The 23572-nt window shown below is 38.4% G+C and overlaps 2 protein-coding genes across 2 annotated transcripts in view; one reads left to right on the top strand and one right to left on the bottom strand.

Annotated features, from left to right (window-relative positions):
* Positions 1 to 1148: 1148 nt before the first annotated feature.
* Positions 1149 to 21907, bottom strand: SPA17 (sperm autoantigenic protein 17). The gene is made up of 5 exons (XM_004052345.4): positions 21786 to 21907; positions 20316 to 20496; positions 14306 to 14376; positions 4003 to 4089; positions 1149 to 1483 (listed from the first exon to the last, which is right to left on the bottom strand). The coding sequence occupies exons 2-5, from the start codon at positions 20467 to 20469 to the stop codon at positions 1340 to 1342; spliced, it is 456 nt and encodes a 151-aa protein (XP_004052393.1). The 5' UTR covers positions 20470 to 20496; positions 21786 to 21907; the 3' UTR covers positions 1149 to 1339.
* SIAE (sialic acid acetylesterase) overlaps positions 21881 to 23572 on the top strand; it is a 38074-nt gene continuing 36382 nt past the window's right edge. The window contains exon 1 of the mRNA XM_004052343.5: positions 21881 to 22095. Coding sequence (XP_004052391.4) covers positions 22029 to 22095 — 67 coding nt within the window. The 5' untranslated portion in view covers positions 21881 to 22028. The remainder of the gene's footprint in view (positions 22096 to 23572) is intronic.

Genomic DNA, 23572 nt, shown 5'->3' with positions numbered 1-23572 from the left:
TTAAGCTTTGGGGGAACACTGGCTTTGTGACTATAAACCAAGAGAGATGTAATCCTGGAACTAAATCATGGGCCATCCACTATGGTGCAGGCAGGAATTGGAACCAGCCAGAGAATCACCTCAGTCTGCTGGACTATGCTACAACATTATGGTAGAAGGCAACAGCATTAACTAAATGGTAAGACTCCACTTTCTACCTTTTGTATTGGGAAGAGAACTGCACCCTTTGGTCTAAGACATGAACCCTCAGTTTCTTGGACAATCAAGGGTGGAGAGGCCTCAAAAAGGAGAGACTGAACTTTCTAAAACTAAGGCACTAGGGATTTGAATGAATCATTGAAAACATAAAAGAGATAAAGCCTCTGAGTTTGTTAAACAGGCATTACCATTGTATATTTAAAAACTTGGGAAGTTTTAACTGAAGAAGGCAGCATGATACGATCGCTTTTGCTTTTTACAATATGATGTTATTAGTCTTGTTCTGTGTGGTTCTGGAGAGCAAAACAATAAAGCATTGTAAGTTGTATGAGTGTAAGAACAAGTATTCACTACTAATTCCCAGCACATGAATAGTAGTCAATACATTTTCAATAAATGATTGAATACATGTATGATAAATGAAAACCAGTGGGTTAAACTTACAAGGAGGCAGAGGCTTTTTTTGTTTTGTTTTGTTTTTGAGACAGAGTCTTGCTCTGTCGCCCAGGCTGGAGTGCAGTGGTGCGATCTCGGCTTACTGCAGCCTCCACTTCCCAGGTTCAAGCGATTCTCCTGCCTCAGCCTCTCGAGTAGCTGGGATTACAGGTGTGCGCACCACGCCTGGCCAATTTTTGTACTTTTAGTAGACATGGGGTTTCACCATGTTGGCCAGGCTGAAGGAGGCAGATTTTTGTCCCAGCTTATCTTTCTAAAAATTCCAAAATTAAATAGACTATCCTTAAAAAGCAGTGAAATTCTTTACCACTAGGAGTGAAACAGGAGCTAAAGAACATTTTTGGGGGATGTGATAGAGAGGATTTATTCATTTGGTAATGGTTAGAACACATAACCTCTGAGATCTCTGTAATCTCAGATACTTTAGTTCTATAATTCTAAATCCAAGGGTCTCTATAGATAGGCTTGAGACAAGTATAAACAAACTCATGATCTCAGAGAAATCTTCAAGTGGCATGTTTCAATGGTATGCTTATTAAACAAATGCTCATGACAGATTTTCACAACAGCAACAAATGTTATTTCACAACATCAAATCTTCCTTCCTCATGAAGAAATGACATTAATAAGAAGGTTGATGGATTTGGATTATTTTTCATGTTTCCTGGAGGTAAAACCAGTGTCCTCACTTGTTTTCCTCTCTTTCCTCATTTTGAAAACTATTTGTTTTCATTTTCTTTGCCTCCTCTCTGGCTATGTGTCCCCGGAAGGCAGCTTGGATTTTGACAGCAGCAACCTCTTCTTTTTCCTTATCTTCCTCAGAAGAGTCCTTCATCGAAAGGAGAAAAAGTAAGAGACTCTTTAAATATGCCATATTTTTGATGCCACAAAAATAAATGGATGAAATTTAATCATTTTAGGGATGCAACTATCTGAGAGCTGTTGCTTCCTGAGGGAATTTCATATATTGTCACATTGTATATGTACCAAATGGCAAATGCCAAAATAGCAGGCATTTTGTTTTGTCACTCTTTTAATATGTCTCTGCAACAAAAGATCATTGCCAACTTTCTTTCCCCTAAAATAGTGCCTATTTAAGTTTCCTGAGCAACAACATTTTTTGGGGGGTTGGGGGGACAAGAAAGAATCCTTGAGGCATGGTAAAAATGTTAAGAAGAAAGAACTGTAAATGTTATGTTTCAAAATAATCACAATTACATATAATGAATTAGAATAACTTCTCAATTTCTCAATGATTAGTTAATCGTCGTCATACATGTAAAGTGAGGCGCCAAAGACAAATCCATTTAGTCCAATAATGTCAGTTTTAACAGGGTTGGTTGAACTTTGGCACATACCCTCTTTTAAAAAAATTGGGTATAAATTTTTAGCTATAAATTTACAGACAGTAAAATGCATGAATCTTCAGCATACAATTGAATATACAGCTTTTAATATATCTTTTAAAATTATAGAAATGACATGTATACACTTTAAAAACTCAAATGTCACTGGCAGTGATAGTTTTCTCCACCTATCCAAATCCTGCTCTTGGGAGATACCCATTATTATGAGTTGAGTATCTACATCCTTCCAAAATTTCTCTATATGCAAATATATTCATATGGGTATATATATATATATATGTCTTTTTATTTTAAAAATGAGATCATCCTAATCACAGAGTTCTGCAGCTACTTTTTCCATGTTACGATATATCTTGGTTCTCTTTTTCTGTATTATTAGTCAGTGTATAACTCTCCGCATTCTTTTTTTATGACATCATTATATTATACTGATGTACCTTGATTTAATATTTACTCAATCTCATATTAATGGACCTTTGGGTTGCTCAAGCCTCCTATCCCCCTATTATAAATAATGAGACAAATCTAGCTGTTAAACTTTTAAATGCAAACAGAATGGTATAAAATTCTTCGAGATGACATCCTAATATAGGCAAACAAATACACTCAAGTTGGAAATCAATGAGATCCCTACTCAAACTCATGAAAACCTGTGTAAAAGCACCTATGAAAGATGTAAGGAAATAAAACTCCCTTCTTCCTTGACTTCCTGTTACATCTTAATGTTAATCTTCCTGTTATATCCTAATGTAATGTTATTTCAGTACAACCCAATGGCAATTGTGGAACAACCTGTAAATCTTATAGGGAAAAGCAATGCATCACTAGGTAGAAGTAGGGTATTCCTTGAGGGGATATCCATTCTGGCTGCCAGTTCTTGGGCAACTACCTGGGACCTGAGACATAAAAAGGAAATCAGAAGTTTGAACTTCGACATTTTAGAGAGTGAGTTCTTCTTTCTTATGAGGCCTAGTCCACAAGAGTCTGGAGTATGAAGAATATAGACAATGATGTACTGGTAAGTGTTTTAACAACTGGCTTTCCAGAAGAAACAAAGCCCTGATTTGCAGTGTTTGCCATGGTCTTAATATTCTCATTGTGGCTGACTTCAAGTTATTAAAGTGACATTACTGAACACGGGCCTTTGAGGGTGGACTTCGCTATGTCTTTTTTTTTCTTTTTTTGAGAAGGAGTCTTGTACTGTCACCCAGGCTGGAGTGCAGTGGCGTGATCTTGGCTCACTGCAACCTCCACCTCCCGGGTTCACACCATTCTCTTGCCTCAGCCTCCCGAGTAGCTGGAACTACAGGCGCCCGCCACCACGCCCGGCTAATTTTTTGTATTTTTAGTAGAGATGGGGTTTCACCGTGTTAGCCAGGATGGTCTCAATCTCCTGACCTCGTGATCTGCCTGCCTTGGCCTCCCAAAGTGCTGGGATTACAGACGTGAGCCACCACGCCCCGCCTCCGCTATGTCTTGACTGCTTGGATGTAGTACATCAGGCACGAAGGCATTTTTGTAGACCGTTATGCATGGAAGATGAATAAGCCACATTGTTGTAAAGCCATTATTTTGGCTGTATGTAATTCCCTGTGATTTTCCTTTTGTTATCTCTGAAATTTGCTATTGTGTAGTGGTGACAGCACCAATTAGTGAAAAATTCCCAAAGTGGAAGATGAATCTGAAGGATCATGACTGGGTCTGTGAGTTCTGTCTGCCCTTCCCCATAGGGAGATTTCTCCATCCATTAACAATCTTGAAAAATAAGATTTCATTTTTAAGGGAAAAATGAATTTTTGATCATAAGAGGCATGGCTGAAAATTATCTACCAGTTAGTTTATCACTGATGTTAATTATCTGGAAAGTAAAATCATAATTTTGACAATAAAGGTAACAGACATTCATATTTGGAGTTCAGTTTTAAATTGGGCAATATCATTCTTTGTAGGAATCCAATAGTACACGAAAAATATTACATACTAAGATGGTGACTGATGTCTCTTCCTCCTTCCCAGATATCTGAGACTCTTCTTGTTTAGGATCACTTTTCTCAGGTGGTTCTTGCTCCTGGACAGATAGGAGAGAGCCACAATTAGCAATGTTTCCAAAATAGCAAAGTCTTGTATCAAACTGCTTAGAAGTAATGAAATATTACTTTAAATTACTGAGAAATAGGGGGAATTAAATACTACATATTTATCTTTTAATAAGGAAAATACATTGAAACAAGAAGAAATAATAAAAGCTCTTAAGGAAATATGTGTAAACAAATATTAAAGACCAAATAATTGGCAAAAATGTTTGATCTGTTGCTTTTGGAATGTGTGTACCACTGTTTTATGTTACAAATAAACCATTGTCCTATACTAAAAGTTGATAAGATGATGTAATGAATCCTGAACAAAGTATAAAAAAGAGGATCCAATAGTTTCTAAAATAGGAATAAAATAAATGGCATTGTGTTCCATAATGTGACATCAAATTGACTTTTTAGTGACGTTTATGGATTAAAACTAGTCAGAGAAGTAAGTTTTGCTGTGGAGTTTTGCTTTATGATCTAAATATAAAAGGAGAAACCACCTCTGCCTATTTTGACATGGCTATTTAAGTCTTCCTTCATTGCTAATTCACACCTATGGAAAGAGCTTCTTTAACCCATAAAACCAAAATTTAAGAATATATAAGTTAATCAAATAAAGCCTTTAGAATTAAAAAAAGAAACACCCCAAAATTGCTATGTGACGCAAGGATTTAAAATCTTTCAACATTATTCCTTTGATTTCGATAAAACATGAATACAAATAAAACATGAGCACAGAGAATCTAGTAAAATGGAAATACACAGAACACACCCATATCTGCAGGCACAAATGGATGGAACTTCACTTTCAAACTCGTGTAATAAGTGACAGCTCCTTCTTCAGGAAATTCCCCAAATCTACTGGAGAACTTGAACTTTGTTAATTCTTTTCAGTTCTAATATCTGCTGTGCTTTGTGGCTAATAGTACTACCTCAGTTGTCTAGAGCAGTGTTCTCAAATTTTAATGTACCTACGAATTATTCTGGTGATCTCTTAAAAATGTAACTTCTGATTTGTAGACCTGGAATGGGGCCCAATACTTGGAATTTCTTCTTTTTCTTTTATATTTGTACAAATTTATGGAGTACATGTACAATTTTGTTATATGTGTGGATTGGTGATCAAGTCAGGGCTTTTAGGGTGTCCATCACCCAAATACTGTACATTTTAGCCTTTAACCAATTTCTCATTATTCTCCCTTCTCCCACCTCTCCTCACTCTTCTGAGTCTCCATTATCTATCATTCCACTGTCTATGTCCATTTAAACACATTTTTTCAGCACCCACTTATGAATGAAAACAAGCACTACATGTCTTTCTGTGCCTGGCTTGTTTCACTTAAGATAATGGCCTCCTGTTTCATCCACGTTGCTGGAAAAGGCACGACTTCATTCTTTATTATGGCTGAATTGTATTCCATTGTGTATACATCCCATATTTTCCTTATTCATTCATCCATTGGACAGACACTTAGATTGATTCCATATCTTTGCTATTGTGAATGGTGCTGCAAACAACATAAAAATGAATGTATCTTTTGATGTATTGATTTATTTTCCTTTGGGTAGATACCTAGTAGAGAGATTGCTGGACTGAATGGTCATTCTATTTTTAGTTATTTGTGAAATCTCCATACTGCTTTCCTTAGAGGCTATACTAATTTACATTCCTGACAACAGTGTATAAGAGTTCTCCTTTCTTTGAATCCTCGCCAGTATCTGTTATTCTTTTGTCTTTTTCATAGTAGCAATTCTGAGTGGGGTAAAATGATATCTTATTGTAGTTTTGATTTGTACTTCTCTGATGATTAGTGATATTGAGCATTTTTTAATATACCTGTTGGACATCTGTATGTCTTCTTCTAAAAAATCTCTATTCATATCCTTTTCCAAGTTCTTTTTTCTTTTTCTTTTTCTTTTTCTTTTTTTTTTCGAGACAGGGTCTCACTCTGTTGCCCAGGCTGGAGTGCACTACAGCCTTGACCTGTGGGCTCAAGTGGTCCTCTCACCTTAGCCTCCCAAGTAGCTGGGGACTACAGGTGCACACCACCACGTCTGGCTAATTTTTTGAAGAGATGGGTTTCACCATGTTGCGCATGCTAATGTCAAGCTCCTGGGCTCAAGCAATCTTCCTGCCTTGCCTCCCAAAGTGCTGGGATTACAGGCATGAACCACTACGCCCAGCCCTTTGCCCACTTTTTAGTCAGATTACTTATTTTTTGTTGTTGTTGAATTGTTGGACTCCCTTGTGTATTTTGGATATTAGTCCCTTGTTGGATGAATAGTTTGCAAGTAATTTCTCCCATTCAACAGCTTATCTCTTCACTCTGTTGATTATTTATTTTACTGTGCAAAGCTTTTTAGCTTAATTAAGTCCCATTTGTCTATTTTTGTTTTTGTTGCCTGTGCTTTTGTGATCTTAGTTATACATTCTTTGCCTAGACCAATATCCAGTAAAGTTTCTCCTAGGTTTTCTTCTAGTATTTTTACAGTTTTAGATCTTATGTTTAAGTCTTTAATCCATGATGGGTTGATTTTTGTGTATGATGGGAGATAGGGGTCCAGTTTCATTTTTCTACATATGGCTCTCCAATTTTGCTAGCACTATTTATTGAAGAAGATGTCCTTTCCACAATATATGGTATTATCAGCTTTGCTAAAGATCAGTTAGCTATATGTATATGCTTTATTTCTGGCTCCTCTCCTCTATTACATTGATTTATGTATCTGTTTTTATACCAGTTCTATGCTGTTTTGGTTACTGTAGCCTTGTATTAGGTTAGTGCAAAAGTAATTGCTGTCTTTTCCACTAAAAGTAACAGCAAAAATGGCAATTACTTTTGCACCAACCTATAATATCATTTGAAGTCAGGTAATGTGATGTCTCCAGTTTTGTTCTTCCTGTTAAGGATTGCTTTGGCTATTTGGACTCTTTTTTGGTTCCATATGAATTTTAGGATTGTTTTTCTCAATTCTGTGAAAAATGAGATGGCACTTTGATAGGGACAGCACTGAATCTGTAGATTGTTTTGAGAAGTATGGTCATTTTAAAGATATTAATTCTTTTGATCCATGAGCCTGTGATGCTTTTCCATTTGCTTGTGTCATCTTCAATTGCTTTCATCAGTGTTTTATACTTTTTCTTGCACAGCTTTTTCACCTCCTTGGTTACGTTTACTCCTATGTGTTTTTTAAAGCTATTATAAATGGGATTGCCTTCTTGATTGCTTTCTCAGTTAGACTGTTATTAGTGTATAGAAATGCTACTGATTTTTGTGCATTGATTTTGTATCCTGCAACTTTACAGAATTCATTTAACAAATCTAAGAGTTTTCTGGTGGGGTCTTTAGATTTTTCTAGACATAAGATTATACTGGCAGTCAGTCATGGTGGCGCATGCCTGTAATCCCGGCACTTTGGGAGGCCAAGGCAGGATGATCACTTGAGGCCAGGAGTTTGAGACCTGCCTGGACAACATAGCAAAAACCCGTTTTTACAAAAGACAAAAACATTATTCAGTGTGATGGCACATGTTTGTAGTCCTAGCAACTTGGGAGGATAAGATGGGAGATTCCCTTGAGCCCAGGAGGCCAAGGCTGCAGTGAGCTATGATTACACCATGGCACTCCAGCCTGGATGACAGAGTGAGACCCCATCTCTGAATATATATACATATATATATATATCAGTGAACAGAGATAAGTGACTTCCTCTTTTCCAATATGGATGCTTTTTATTTCTTTCCCTTACCTTATTGCTCTGGCTGGGACTTCCAGTACTATGTTGAATAGGAGGGGTGAAAATGGGCATTCTTGTCTTGCTCCTATTCTTTGGGGGATTGCTTTCAACTTTTTCCCATTCAGTATAATATTAGCTGTGGGATTTTGTACATGGCATTTATTGTTTTGAGGTATGTTCCTTCTATGACTTGTTTGTTGAGGGTTTTTATCATGAAGGGATGTTGGATTTTATCAAATGCTTTTTCTGCATATGGTTTTTGTCTTTCATTTTGTTGATGTGATGTATCACATTTATTGATTTGCATATGTTGAACCATCCTTGCATCCCTGGTTTAAAACTGATTTTATCATGGTGTATTACCTTTTTGATGTGCTGTTGGATTCTGTTTGCTAGTATTCTGTTGAAGATTTTTGAATCTATGTTCATCAGGAATATTTGTCTGCAGTTTTCTGTTTTTGTTGGGTCCTTGTCTCATTTTGGTATTAGGGTGATATTGGCCTCATAGAATGAGTTAGGGAGAATCCATTCTTCTCAATTTTTTGGAATAGTTTCAGGAGGCTTGGTATTAGCTCTCCTTTGTATGTAGAACTGGGTAGAATTTGGCTGTGAAACCATCCAGTCCTGGGCTTTTTTTGGTGGTGTTGGGGTGGGGGGATTTTTATTATGGAATCAATCTTGCTACTCGTTATTAGTCTGTTCAGGTTTTCTATTTCTTCCCGGTTCAATCTTGGTAGGTTGTATGTTTCCAGGAATTTATCTATTTCCTGTATGTTTTCTAGTTTGTGAGTGTATAATTGTTCATAATGGTCTCTGATGACCATTTGTATTTCTGTGCTATCAGTTGTAACGTCTTCTTTTTCATTTCTGATTTTGTTTATTTGGGTCTTCTCTCTTCTTGGTTAGTCTAGCTAGCCATTTGTCAATTTTATTTATCTTTTCAAAGAACCAACTTTTTGTATTGTTAATCTTTTGTATTGTTATTTTAGTCTCTATTTAATTTAGTTTTGCTCTGATCTTTGTTCTCTCTTCTGCTACTGTTTGGTTTGTTCTTGATTTTCAAGTTGCTTGAGTTCATCCTTTAATTGTTAATTTGTAATCTTTCTACATTTTTGAGGTAGGCATCTATTGCTATCAACTTCTCTCTTAGCACTACTTTTTCTGTATACCATAGGTTTTGTTATGTTGTGTTTCCAGTTTTCATTTGTTTCAAACAGTTTTTTAAAATTTCTGTCTTAAGTTCTTTTTTGATCCAATAGACATTCAGAACCATGTTGTTTAATTTCCATGTATTTGTATCATTTCCAAAGCTCCTCTTGGTATTGAATTTTAGTTTAATTCCACTGTGGTCTGACAAGATACTTGATATTATTTTGACTTTTTAAAATTTGTTGAGACTTGTTTTGTGCCCTAACACAATATGGTCTATCTTTGAGAATGTTCCATGTGCTGATGAAAAGAATACATATTCTGCAGTTGTTGGGTAGAATGTTCTGAAAATGTTTGTTAGGTCCATTTGTTTAAAGTCAAGTTTAAGTCCAATGCTATTGTATCAGTCCATTCTCACAGTGCTATGAAGAAATACCTGAGACTGGGTGATTTATAAAGAAAAGAGGTTTAATTGACTCACAGTTCTGCATGGCTGGGGAGGCCTCAGGAAACTTACAATCAAGGCAGAGGGCACCTCTTCAAAGGGTGGCAAGAGAGAGAATGAGAGTGGGGCAAAGAGGGAAAAGCCCCTTATAAAACCACCCCCCCACCCATGATTCCATTACCTCCATGAGATCCCTCCCATGATATGTGGGAATTAAGAGAACTACAATTCAAGATGAGATTTGGGTGAGGACACAGCCAAAGCATATCATTTGGCCCCTGGCCCCTCCCAAATCTCATGCTCTCACATTTCAAAACAGAATCATGCCTTTCCAACAGTCTCCCAAAGTCTTAACTCATTCCAGCATTAACCCAAAAGTCCAAGTTCAAAGTCTTATTTGAGACAAGGCAAGTTCCTTATGCCTATGAGCCTGTAAAATCAAAAGCAAGTTAGTCACTTCCCAGATACAATGGGGGTACAGGCATTGGGTAAATACACCTGCTCCAAATGGGAGAAACTGGCCAAAACAAAGGTGCTACAGGCCCCATGTAAGTCTGAAATACAACAGGGCAGTCATTAAACCTTAAAGTTCCAAAATGATCTTCTTTGAGTCCATGTCTCAAATCCATGGTGTGCTGAGGCAACAGGTGGGATCCCATGGCCTTGGGAAGCTCCATCTCTGTGGCTTTGCAGGGTAAAGCTCCCTTCCTGGCTGCTTTCATGTGTGTGCAGCTTTTCCATGTGCACAGTGCAAGCTGTTGGTGGATCTACCACTCTAGGGTCTGGAGGATGGTGGCCCTCTTCTCACAGCTCCACCAGGCAGTGCCCCAGTGGGGACTCTGTGTGGGCTCCAACCTCACATTTCCCTTCTGCACTACCCTAGTAGAGGTTCTCCATGGGGGCTCTGCACCTGCAGCAAACTTCTGCCTGGACATCCAGGTGTTTCTATACATCCTCTGAAATCTAGGTGGAGTTTCCCAAACCTCAATTCTTGACTTCTGTGGACCCACAGACTCAACACCACATGTAAGCTGCCATGGCTTGGGGTCTGCACCCTCTGAAGCAATGGCCTGAACTGTACATTGGCCCCTTTTAACCAGAGCTGGAGCTGAAGCAGCTGAGACACAGGTCACCATGTCCCGAGGCTGCATACAGCAGGGGAGCCCTGGGTCTGGCCGAAGAAACCATTTTTCCCTCCTATGCCTCCAGGCTTGTGATGGGAGGTTGCTGTGAAGGTCTCTGACATACCCTGGAGACATTTTCCCCATTGTCTTGGTGATTAACATTTGGCTTCTCATTGCTTATGCAAAATTCTGCAGCCAGCTTGAATTTCTCCCCAGAAAATGGGGTTTTCTTTCTATTGTGTCATCAGGCTGCAAATTTTCCAAACTTTTATGATCTGCTTCCTCTTGAATGCTTTGCTGCTTAGAAATTTCTTCCACCAGATACTGTAAATTATCTCTCTCAAGTTCAAAGTTCCACAGATCTTTAGGGAAGGGGCAAAATGCTGCCAGTTTCTTTGCATAGTAAGAGTGACCTTTACTCCAGTTCTCAAGAAGTTCCTCATCTTCATCTTAGACCACCTTAGCCTGGACTTTGTTGTCCATATCACTATCAGCATTTTGGTCAAAGCCATTCAACAAGTCTCTAGGAAGTTCCAGATTTTCCAACCTCTTCCTGTCTTCTGAGCCCTCCAAAGAGTTCGAACCTCTCTGCCTGTTACCCAGTTCCAAAGTTGCTTCCAATTTTTGGGTATCTTTACAGCAGTGTCTCACTCTCTGCAGTACCAATTTACTGCATTAGGCCGGAAGCAGTGGCTCATGCCTGTAATCCCAGTGATTTGGGAAGCCGAGGTGGGTAGATCACTTGAGGCCAGGAGTTTGAGACCAGCCTGGCCAACATGGCAAAAATACAAAATACAAAAATTAGCTGGGCATGGTGGCATGCACCTGTAATTCCAGCTACTCGGGAGGCTGAGGCAGGAGAATCACTGGAACCCAGGAGGCAGGAGTTGCAGTGAGCCAAGATTGTGCCACTGCACTCCAGCCTGGGTGACAGAATGAGACTCTGCCTCAAAAAAAAAAAAAAATTACTGAATTAGTTTGTTCTTACACTGCTATGAAGAAATACCTGAGACTGGGTAATTTATTAAGAAAAGAGGTTTAATTGATTCACAGTTCTGCATGGCTGAGGAGGCCTCAGAAAACTTACAATCACGGTGGAAGGCATCTCTTCACTGCGTGGCAGGAGAGAGAATGAGAGCTGAGCAAAGGGGAAAAAGCCCCTTATTAAACCATCATCCCCCATGATTCAATTACCTCCCACTGCATCCCTCCCACAACATGTGGGGATTATGGGAACCACAATTCAAGATGAGATTTGGGTGGGGACACAGCCAAATGATATCAGTTACTTTGTTGATTTTCTGTTTAGATAATTTGTCTAATGCTATGAGTGGGGTGTTGAAGCCCCTCACTATTATTGTATTGTGGTCTACCTCTGTCTTTAGACATAGTAATTTTTTTAATGAATCTGCTTGCTCCAGTGCTGGGTGTGTATATATTTACAATTGTTATATCCTCTTACTGAATTGATCCCTTTATCATTATAAAATAAACTTGTTTGTTGTTGTTTTCTACTGTTTTTGACTTAAAGTCTGTTTTACCTAATATAACTATAGCTACTTCTGCTTGCTTTTGGTTTCTGTTGGCATGGAATATCTTTTTCCACTTCTTTACTTTCAGTCTAAATGTTTTTACAGGTAAGGTGAGTTTCCTATTAGCAGCATATAGTTGAATCATTTTTTTTTTAAAGAAATCCATTCAGCCAGTCTATAGCTTTTATGTTGAGCATTTAATCCATATATGTTTAAAGTTATTATTGATATGTGGAGTTTTGTTCCTTTTGTCATATTGTTAATTGCTTTCTGGTTATTTTATACATTGTTTCTTTTTCTCTTACTGTTTGTCATTGTGGACTGGTGGAATTCTGTAGTGGGGCCATTTGATTCATTTCTGTTCCTCCTTTGTGTGGTCGCTTTAACAGTGAGTTTTATACTTTCCTGTGTTTTCATGAGGCTAACTTCCATTTTTTTGCTTCCAAGTTTAGGATTTCCTTGAACACTTCTTGTAGGGCCAGCCTAGTACAGACGAATGCCCTCGGCATTTGCTTGTTTGGGAAATACTTTATTTCTCTTTCATTTATGAAGGTTAATTTTGCTGGATATAGAATTCCTGGCTGATAGTTGTTTTCTTCCAGCTCTTTGAATTATCATCCCACTCTCTCCTGGCCTGTCAGGTTTCTGCTGAGAAGTACGGTTATTAGTCTGATTGGGTTTCCCTCACAGTTGATGAGATGTTTTCATCTTGCTGTTTTTAGAATTCACTCTTTGACTTTAGACAGTTTGATTTTAATGTGCTGTGGTGAAAACTTTTTTTTTTTTTTGCATTGTATTTCGGGAATCACTGCACCTCCTATATCTGGATGTTTAAATCTCTTGCTAGACTTGTGATGTCTTCATCTATTATTGCATTAAATAGGTTTTCTAAGCCTTCTGATCTTTTTGTCCTTGGGGATACCAATAATTCAAATATTCAGCTGCTTTATGTTGTCCCAAATGTCTTAAAGGCTTTGTTTATTCTTTTTTATTTTTGTCTTACTGGATTGTTTCAGACCTGTATTCAAGTTCTAAAATTTTTTTGTTCTACTTAGTCTAGTCTATTGTTAAATCTTTTGAATGTATTTTATATTTCCTTCAATAAATTCTTCAATTCCAGAATTTATGTTAGGGTTTTTTTAAAAATAAAAATCTATCCCCTTGTAAAATTTTTCATTCATATCCTGAATTGTTTCACTGAGTTCTTTGTATTGGTTTTCAGATTTCTCTTGCACCTCACTGACCATATTTAAAAATCAGTATTTTCAGTTCCTTATCTGAGACTTTAAGAATTTCATTCCGGTTATAATCTATTAGTGGAGAACTGTTGTGTTCATTCTGGGGTGTCATACTTCCTTGTTTTTCATGTTTCCTGTGAGGCTCTGAATTTCTATCAAGTTTCCAGTTGATGCCAATAATGCTGATTCCACACAGCCTTTCTCAACCAGCATTCATTATCTGAACCATGGAACACAGAGAATGTTTTGAGAGGCTCTTTTCTCAATTCTCCCAAGCATGGTACCTAACCAGAACCATTCTAGATACAAATCAGGACACTGATTCCTTACATGCAATTAGTGCCTTTGGTTTAGGGCTTAATTTTTTTGAGGAAACTTGGTTGAGAAAGCTGTCTTTGTAAAGCTGCTAAAGAGAAAGGCTCAGACTCTGAAAAAACTAGCTTTATAGAGAAAACTACACCATTACCATCTTTAATTCTAACCAGTCTTTTGTATCAATAATATCATATCGATGATAATGAAATAATTGGACTAATAGTGTTTTGGTCTATGAAATATCATCTATTAATTCAGTAATTATTTGTGGAGTACCTGCTATTGCTTAGCACTGTGATGCTGAAAACATTTGAAGAATAAATGATGAAATAATTATTCATAACCTTTAAGCACCTTCTTCCTGTTGTTCATCATTAAACTTAAGTGAAATATCTGTACATGACTCAGATACTTTAGAAAAATATTCTCAGCAAAAAAATCCCAGCACAATTTTAATTTAATAAGTTTTAATAAGATTTAATAAGTTTTTATTAAATCTTTTTAATAAAATAAGATTTATTAAATTTTAATTTAATAAGATTTAATAAATTATTTGTGATGCCTCCTCACATAATTCTCACAATTCTGGGGATAGCCTAATAATTGCTAGCTGTAGACAGAGAGAAGAAATAGCCAAATCCAACAGCTTCAAAGGACCATACCTCGAATGCATGACTGTTATAGAAGCGGTCTTCTACCTTACTCCCCCATTCTGCTGGATCAAAGTTGGTTTCTAAATAATAAAAATATAAGAACTTCAGATTTATTTGAATTCATTAAGGTAAATGTAGAATAGTAACACAAATGTAAGTTTCTTGTTTCAAATTACAGGTTCTTTACTGGCAGTCCAAAATCTTATTGACATTGTACATAGCGTAGCACTGCAGACATTACCAGTGATTATTAAACATAAATGATAACCAACTGAACATTGGATGAGCCTTTGGGGATATTTAGAAAAGCACTAAAAACGTAATTTCTGCCTTCATAAAATTTATAATAAAATGGGAAAAAGAACAAATGCCAGTACTTAAATATAAATGTAGACACTTAGAACATGTATAAGTAAACACAGAAAAATGTATAAACCTAAATGCTAAGTTGTCAGAAAGTCTGGAAAAGTGAAAGATGGGAGAAATTTTTTTAAATGAAGTGTATTATGTAGACAGTTGACACAGACAAGCAGAGGTATTTATTTTTAAACAATTTTTTTCTTTATATTATAAAAATGTCAATACTTAAAAAGTAGATATGATAACAAACTCCCATGAGCATACTGTCTAGATTCAATGATCAACCCATGATTTATTTTATCTATAACCTTTTCTTCTGATTATTTTTCTGCACTTTTTTCTGATTATTTTTAACCCAACCCCTTGCATCCTGTTATTTTATCTACAGTTATTTATTTCAGAATGTATCTCAATATATACTTTAAAAATATAACCACACCACCATTATCATACTTCAAAATACTAAAAATATTAATAATTCCTCAATATCCTCAACTATTCAGTCAACTATCCAAATTTCTTCCATTGTCTATTTATTTGTTGGTTCAAATCAGGACCCCGAAAATGGGCACACACAGCTCTTTGTATGTCTTTTAAATTTCTTTTAAAGGAAGATCCCCCAGCCCCTACTCTTTCCTTGCAATTTATCTGTTGATGAAATTAGGTCATTTTCCCTTTGGAGTTTTTCACAGTTCAGATGTTTCTGACTATCCCCATGGTGGCTTTTAACAAGTTCTTCAGCCTTTGAATTTCCTGTAAACTGGTAGCTAGCTGTATAGGTTTGATCTAATTCGGGTTTGACGGTTTGATTTTTTTTCTGCAAGTATACTTGATTGGTAGTGCTGTGTAATTCTGTCACGAAATTTATAATATCTGGTTACTCTTTTTATAATTTTTATCGGCCCCCTGATGATCCTTGCTTAGATCATTTCTTTAGGGGTTGTGAAATGGTAATGCTCTAATTTGATCAATACTTCTTTATTTTCTGGAGTACTCATTAAGGAAAACTTTTCCTCATCAACTGTTTGGTTACTCTAAAGAACAGTTGTTACAGAAAAGAAAGGTTAAAGGTTTAGTTCTTTCCTTTCATTTACCAGTTTTCAGAATAATCAGTTGGATTCCTAGGATCCTCTCAAGATGACCAATGAGTTTTTTTTTTAACCATCACAAATTCACGAATGCTTAAGAAAATGGATGCATTTTAATCCAATGCACGTATTATTCTTATTGATGCTCTAATTATTAAACATTTGTCCAGTGGTAGCTTATTCAGGTGCTCAAATGTTCCTGAGTCCTTTGGAAACACCTCTAGTAACCTTTGATAGCTTCCTTGTTCTCTGGTATGGCAAGACGTTCAGCCTAATCTGGTATATTTCCTGCCAAGTTCATGAAATTAGCTTGTTTTCCAAGAAGCCCTCATTCCTGGGAATGGTATTTAGAGATGACAACCTGGAAGCTGGGTGCTCACTGGTACTGGGTTGGTCATTGTTTTGAGACCTTTAATGTACAGAGCTAGAAAATACTTCTTTCATTTTTTAAAGAAAAAACATGAGGTCACACTGATATTTTTCAACTCAAATGTAAGATTACAGGATTTTATTAACCTCTTTCATTTTCATAATTGTATGTTGTTTTTCCTACATCAAAAATATTATTCCTAATAACACTAGCTTAGTTGCTTACTTGCTTTGTTCTACAATATATAATTTCAGAATAACCATACCATAATATGATTAACAATGATTACTGAAAACAGCTTAAGGGTTTTTTTTTTTTTTTGAAGTTCATTTTGTTTTTAGGATATATGCACTAGGCATGTATGGTCAAATTACTCCATTTTAATATCACTTGAAATAATTCCTTTCTGTGTGGTTATGTCACCCAGTCTATACTAGTTAGGCTCATATGTTTCACTTTGCTTTTACATCTTAGAAACTGCTTTTTTTTTTTTTTTTTTTGAGACAGAGTCTCACTCTGTCACCAGGCTGGAGTGCAGTGGTGCGATCTCTGCTCACTGCAACTTCCGCCTCCTGGGTTCAAGCCATTCCCTTGCCTCAGCCTCCCGAGTAGCTTAACAATTTTAAATTTAAAATTATAACTATGTTAAACTTTTATGATTCGAAATTCAAGATATTTTCTATCATGTTCTCTCTACCCTGTTCACTTTCTCCTAAAGGCAAATGTTAAGTTTTTAAAGATTTACTTTTCCATTTAAAAATATAAACAAAGTTGGGCGTGGTGCCTCATTCCTGTAATCCCAGAACTTTAGGAGGCGGAGGCTGGCGGATGCTTGAGCTCAGGAGTTCAAGACCAGCCTCGGTAACATGGCAAAACCCTGTCTCTACCAAAACAAAAAACAAAAACTCCCCAAAACAAAAATTAGCCCAGCGTGTTTGTGCATGCCTGTAGTTCCAACTACTTGGGAGGCTGAAGTGGGAAGTCTGCTTGAGCCTGGGAGGTTGCAGTGGAGCCACGATTACACCACTGCACTTCAGCCTGGGCGACAGAGCCAGAGCCAAACCCTGTGGCAAATACACACACACACACACACACAAACAGTTATGTATTCATATCAACCTCTTTTGTTAAATGATAGCATATTGGCCAGGTGTTGTTTCTCACAGCTGTTATTCCAGCACTTTGGGAGGCTGAGGCAGGAGGATCATCACTTGAGCCCAGGAGTTTGAGGCCAGCCTGGACAACATCATGAGACCCCCGTCTGTGTTTAAAAAAAAATGGTAGCACACTAAGCACACTTTTCCCCATCTTGCTGTTTTCACTGAATATATCCCGAAAATCACTCCACAGTATCATCCATAGTATTATCGAGAGATAGTTCTCATTTTTGAAAACAGCTATATATATAATTCAGTTGTATAGATGTATTATAGTTTGTTCACTCAAACTCCTATGGATATTTGGGTTGTTTCTACAAAGAATGATGCCCTGAAAAGTGTAGAAGTGGCACCTCCGGGTCAAAGGTTAAATACATATATAATTTTGGTAGGTATTGCTAAGTTCCCCTCCTGGAAGTTATGGCATTTTGCTTATCCACCAGCAATGTATATAAATGCTTATTATCCCACAGCCTACAGAGCATGTTGGCTTTTTGCCAATGTAATGGAGGGGTTGTTATTGGTAGCTCAGTGTAGTTTTGATTTGGACTTCTGTTATTATGCATTAGTTTGAATATACTTTCATAAATGCCATTTGCATTCATTTTTGTGTGAATTGTTTGCTCATATCTCTTGCCAATATTTTCTGTTGGATTCTATAAGCCTGTAACACACTGTTTTTACAAACTATTTATTTATTAGGGCTATTAACCCATTGGGATATAAATTGCAAATATTTTTTGTTTGTCTTTTGTAGTTTTGTTTTCCTCACAGTGCTTTTTCTCATGTAAAAGTTTACTTTTATGTTGTCAATTTATAACAATCTTTTCTCTAATTGCTTCCAAATTTTTGAAGCAATTAAAGCAATTTAGCTAGCAAATTTTTTTCTTCTCTTATAGAGAAATTCATCCATATTTTCTTCTAGTATCTGTATGGTTTCTTTTAAAAAATATTTATATACTCGACTAATTTGGAATTTGTCCTTGTGTATAAGAAATTGATCCAATTTTATCTTTTTCCTTCTTTATCTTAAAATAACAAAAAGTCCACCTTTTTCCTAGTGACCTGAAATACCATTTAAATCATATACTAACATGTTTCCTGTCACAAAAATAAAAATTAAGAGTAGTAACCACCTATGATGAATGCTGGCAAGGGAATTCTTGCATTGTGTGGGAGACTGAGCCAGAGGTCCATAATGATTGTTTTTTTTTCCTTTTTGAAGAGACTGAATTCTGATACTTGTATCTTCTAGATAATTTGTCTTTGGTTGACATGGGTGGAATTGGGTGTGGTGCTTATAATTTTTTCAAATGGTTTTACCCATTGTTTATTAGAGAGCTAGTGTCCTGAGACCACTAATCTGAATCATCATTTGCTTTAATTATTGTGATCCAGTAACAATGACGCAAATGTTTTTTATAATGGAATATTTCTGAGTTCTAAAATTAAATAAATGACTAAAGACTTTTACTGCAAGAATTTGTAGTTAATCTTATAATAAAATTAATGTTCATTATAATTCACCTCTTTTCCCAAATAATTTAAGTTTTTTCCCCTTCCAACTTTTATTTTAGGTTCAAGGGATACACGTGCAGATTTGTTACATGGTTAAACTCTGTGTTAAGGGGCTTTGGTGTAGAGACAATTTTGTCACCAACGTAATCAGCATAATGCCTGATAGGTAGTTTTTCAATCCTCACCCTCCTCCTACCTCTGCTCTCAAATAGGCCCCCAAGTCTATTACCAAATGATTTCTCTTAATAACGTTCCTCTTCTAAATATAGTTTATCAAATGTTTTCAGTGGAAAATATTTAAAGTTTCAGATTGTGCAACAAATATTCACCCTGACCGGATATGGAAAAGACCAGCAACATTCAGGAAATTGGCAGAGATTTTGAGCTCTGCTAGGGCAGGGCAAAAAAAGCAAGGGGTGGAGCTATGCAGTGTGTGTGGGAGTTGTTTTAATTCTACCCTTGTGCTAGGTTTTCTTCCACTATAAAATGATTACAATAGAATGTTTGTTTGCTTGTGCCTATTTCTAGTCACCTTTACCACTCTGTTAGAATACTGTAATAAAAAGTAATGATGACAAGAATTTACACAAAATGGATGTTCTAATCAACAACGGCTTTCCGCGGGTTGGGGCAGGGGTCATGGGAGTGCCCAGGATGGAGTGCAGTGGCTATTCACAGGTTTAATCATAGCTCACTACCGTCTTGAATCCCTGGGCTCAAGTGATCCTCCTGCCTCAGCCCCTGAGTAGCTGGTACTAAAGGTGCGCACCACCATGCCTGGCTAAGGATAGGCTTTTAGTACAAAACTGGTAAAGTCCTGACAGTCATAAACCTTCAAGGTTGGGGATTTGTAAATTTTATTTATAGGAGTGAAGGAATTTTGCTTTGGCTTTCAACCAAATAGTTATTGTTAGTGGGCATCTGGGTCTCTGTGCAGGATGGAATTTAGCATAAAGAATATAAATTACCTTTCCAAACTGGTATTCCACGTTTCAAATCAGTTTGTCTGTGCTGTTATTGCAGAACAGTTTCATATACCCCAGTGAATATCAGTTTATTTAAAGAGTGCAGAATTCTTTTTGCAGCACTTATAATACTTTCAAATGGAAGGAATCAAAATTGAAAGGAAACCACAGATACTCATCTCAGGAATAACAGTCAGCTGCCAGGGATGCACAGGAACAGTATGCTGGAACGTGGCGAGGGTAGACTGCATGATCTTTTTTTCCCCCACTGATTTCTCCCGAGAAATGTATGCTCTTTTGCAGTTACCTTCCACGCTGTATGTCCGTGAGAAATACAATGAAGACGGTCTGAATAATGATCAGGTAATCTTCGATAATATGAAACGAATTTAAGAGAACATATCAAAGAGGTACATACTGTTTCAAAGAGCAAGAACTGTTATCTGAAACTCCCTGCCTCATAAAGGCTTCCTGCAGAATGGAGATGGTCTTAAGCAAGTTTTACCATAAACAAATGCTTAGTTTCTTATTTTAAAAAATGACTAATTTTAGAAAGCTTACTCTCTCTTTTCTCTAGAAGGCTCTCAAAATAGGCTGCTGCAAAAGCTGGTATATTGTCCGGTTGCTCTCGCAGAATCTCGCGTGTCAGCCCTTCAAGAAGATTCCCAAATCCTTGCGGAATTCGGTAGTGGGTGTTGGAGAATGGAATCGACATCTTCTTGGTAAGAACTGCCTATGGAACCTAGATTCATTAAAGCGTACTGTCTTTAAATTTGTCTGATTTTACTTATATAATCACAACTATGCCAACAAATTATTTCTGAGACTCATACATCTGGACTTGAATTCTTTTTTCCCTAACACAACCCAAGCCCATCCATTTCTTCCAAAGAGTTTTGAAATCTCCATTGTGAATTAGTATAATACAAACACAGACGCATTCACTAGGCCAAATCATTTAAAACTCTGCAAAAAACCCATAATTTTCAATATGACTTTTTCTCTCTTTACCCTTTATGTGCTCAAAAGGTAAGGGTAATTTTTGCTATCACAGAGGAATTTAGAGAGAATGACTGCTAAAAAGTTAAATTGAATTCATTATCAATTGCCGAGAAGACCTTCTTTGAGGTCTATTTTTTTTTTTTAAAGAGTAGATATTAGTCCTGGTTCTAGAAATTAATTTGTTGAATGAAGAAGTTGCACAATCTTTCCCTTTGCTGCCACTTCTGAAGCATGACCCACAATGCTTCGAACACCTTCGTACTGTGGAATGGGGTTGTGCGTGCGTGTGTGTGAGGGAGGGATGGGATGGGATGGGGCTGTGTGTCATGATTTTGAAATCCCAGCCTCTAAAGTTTTAAAATTCTTATATTTTTCGGTTTCTTCTTGACCAGGCTGTCTTTTTCTGTCTTGAAATACAAGGGCTAGATTAAGGGTAGTTGCTAAGCAGCGGGCTGAGCTACTGAGTATGAAAAGAATCCTCCGGGACCTGGCCTGTTAATGTGAGAGTGTGCGTCAATGCGGAATAGAGGCGGAGGCCGTGGTAGGGGTCCAGGTTGGGAGAACTGGACGGTTTAATGAGGCTCAGACTATGGAGGGTTCTCGTTTCATCGCTTTTTTTTTTCTTTGAGACGGGGTCTCTGGCCTCGAACTCCTGGGCTCCAGCGATGATCCCGCCTCAGCCTCCCGAGCAATTGGGATTACAGGCGCGCGCCACCACGCCTGACTCCTCTCTTTTGCTTTTTCTGAGGGAGCAGTAGATGGGGGTATCGAACCATTCTAGGGTGGTGAAAAGAGCTGGCGAGATTCTGAACCAATGTGGGCAGAGGAGGGCGGGCGGAGGAGGCAGACGGGTCTAGTCGGGGGCGGGATGTTGAGGACCTTGGATTTCAGACTCGCGCAGAATGGGCTGCCTCGGCTCCCAAACGTCCCAGGGCTCCGAGGCTGTGTCTGGGATGCTGAGAGAATAAGAGAGACGAAGGGAAAAGGCTAGGTCTTGGTATCGGAGAGGAAGTGGGGAAGCGGCCTCACCTCCTTTCTCTCCGAGCTGGTGCCGCCGGTTCCGGTTGTTTTTCTCGTTGCTGGGTAACCGTTTTTTCTTTAAAAAAAAAAAAAACTACGGCGGCCGAGAAGGGGCGAGCACAGCCCAGTCCTGAGGTCGCGGGAGGCTCCGAGGACTGCAAAAGGGTGGAGCCGGCCTCGCCCCCGCCCAGGCCCCGCCCCTGCCGGGAGCCCACTTTCCCAGTCCTAGGCGGCGGTCAGATCCTTGCAAGCATGGTCGCGCCGGGGCTTGTACTCGGGCTGGTGCTGCCATTAATCCTGTGGGCCGACAGAAGTGCAGGTGAGGCGGCCCGGCTCGGCCGGACCCCTGCCCCTCAGCCTGTGCGGGCTCCGAGACCCCGTGTCCTCTGCGGGACACGGATCCGCGCCCCTTTCTCAAGGTCGACGAAGGAACCTAGCTAGGCTAGGGGCTCGCGTCTCCGACCGAGGCCCGGTCTGCAGGAGTCTGCTGGGTTGAACCCCGGCCTCTCCACTTTCTCCACGCCCCACTTACCATCCCTGACATGCAGCCTGTGAGCAGGGAGAAAGTGCGGCTTGTCTGAGTGGGGAGGCCCAAATGTGCCCAGAAAGAGGCCTTCGGGGTCCTGGAGTAACTGCAGGGGAGCTCGGAGGGAAGGAGGCGAAGCTAGTTAGGTAATATTTGGAAACAGGTGACTGAATCTTCCAAAACATTTCAGCGCTACCCCCTCAGTGGTGCCCTTGGGGAGGGTTTGCTTCAGGCGGGGTTCCTTGGGGAATTAAATTTTACTCGTTTAAGTGGTTATCAGGGCTAAGAAATACAACCCCCTCACTAGCTCTGACTATTTAAGGCTCAGTTTTGATTTCTGGTGCCGCTTACAGATATTGGTGGTGGGAAAATGTGAGTGGCATAGGGGAGGCTGGTGGCTCGCTTTGGCTGTTGCGCAGGTCAGATCTTGCCATTCGAATACCCTAGGCTGGACACTGGGTCACAGTATGGAGAAAGCAGAAGGTGCAATCTGTCTGATAATGCAAACTAAAGTGATAATGTTGGATTTCTTCCTTTCTGTTTCAAAACACTCAAAGAGTGGACCCCAGAGATCCCTGTTAAGAAATGATAGTTGGGGTAGGAGAACAGCGTGCAGAAAAATGACTCCTGCTCTACCTGAGAGCCGGAAAAGTACCTAGATTCAGACAAACTGCAGCCCATAAATGATTGTTCAGAGTCTAACAAAAGTGCAAAATGCTAGCACTCTGTATGCCATTTCCTGACTCTTATCTCCACTCAGTGACCTTTGAGATCCATCTTATGAGGTGGGGAAAAGATATTTTATTAGGTTTTCAGTTAAAGGCTGTTTATTTTAGTGTCAGTATTTTATCTCCTCCTTTGGGTCTTATTGTTACATCACCTTCATTAACATTGATCACATTTTTCATTCATTAGTACTCTACTTGGTTGCATATCCTGACGTTTTTCCTTTAAGTCATTCTCCCTGTGCCCATGTTTACCATGTAATGCTTGAGATGTACAAAATTATATGTAACAATGACACAATAAAATGAACACCCATGAGAGCAGCACCCAACTTAAGAACTAGAACATTGCCAGTCTATTGAGCCTGCCATTGTGCTCCTCGCCAGTGCATCCGGAGCTCCTCACCAGAGGCAACCACTGCACTCTCTTCCCCATAACACTAATTCCTGTTTTTCTACTCCAGCCCCAAATGAAGGAAAAAACTGAAGACCTAAAAAATCCAAATGTTGGCTCACACCTTTAATCCCAGCACTTTGGGAAGCTG

The sequence above is a fragment of the Gorilla gorilla genome, chromosome 9 (assembly GCF_029281585.2).
Source record: "Gorilla gorilla gorilla isolate KB3781 chromosome 9, NHGRI_mGorGor1-v2.1_pri, whole genome shotgun sequence".
NCBI lineage: Eukaryota > Metazoa > Chordata > Mammalia > Primates > Hominidae > Gorilla > Gorilla gorilla.
This window is presented reverse-complemented; position numbering and strand designations above follow the sequence as displayed.

Coding starts and splice junctions, on each gene's coding strand:
- SPA17 (XM_004052345.4), bottom strand. CDS start 20,469: ATGTCGATTCCATTCTCCAACACCCACTACCGAATTCCGCAAGGATTT. Junction 14,377..20,315: donor CCTTCTAGAGAAAAGAGAGA/GTAAGCTTTCTA, acceptor TTTATTATTTAG/AAACCAACTTTGATCCAGCA. Junction 1,484..4,002: donor AGACATCAGTCACCATCTTA/GTATGTAATATT, acceptor CTTTCGATGAAG/GACTCTTCTGAGGAAGATAA.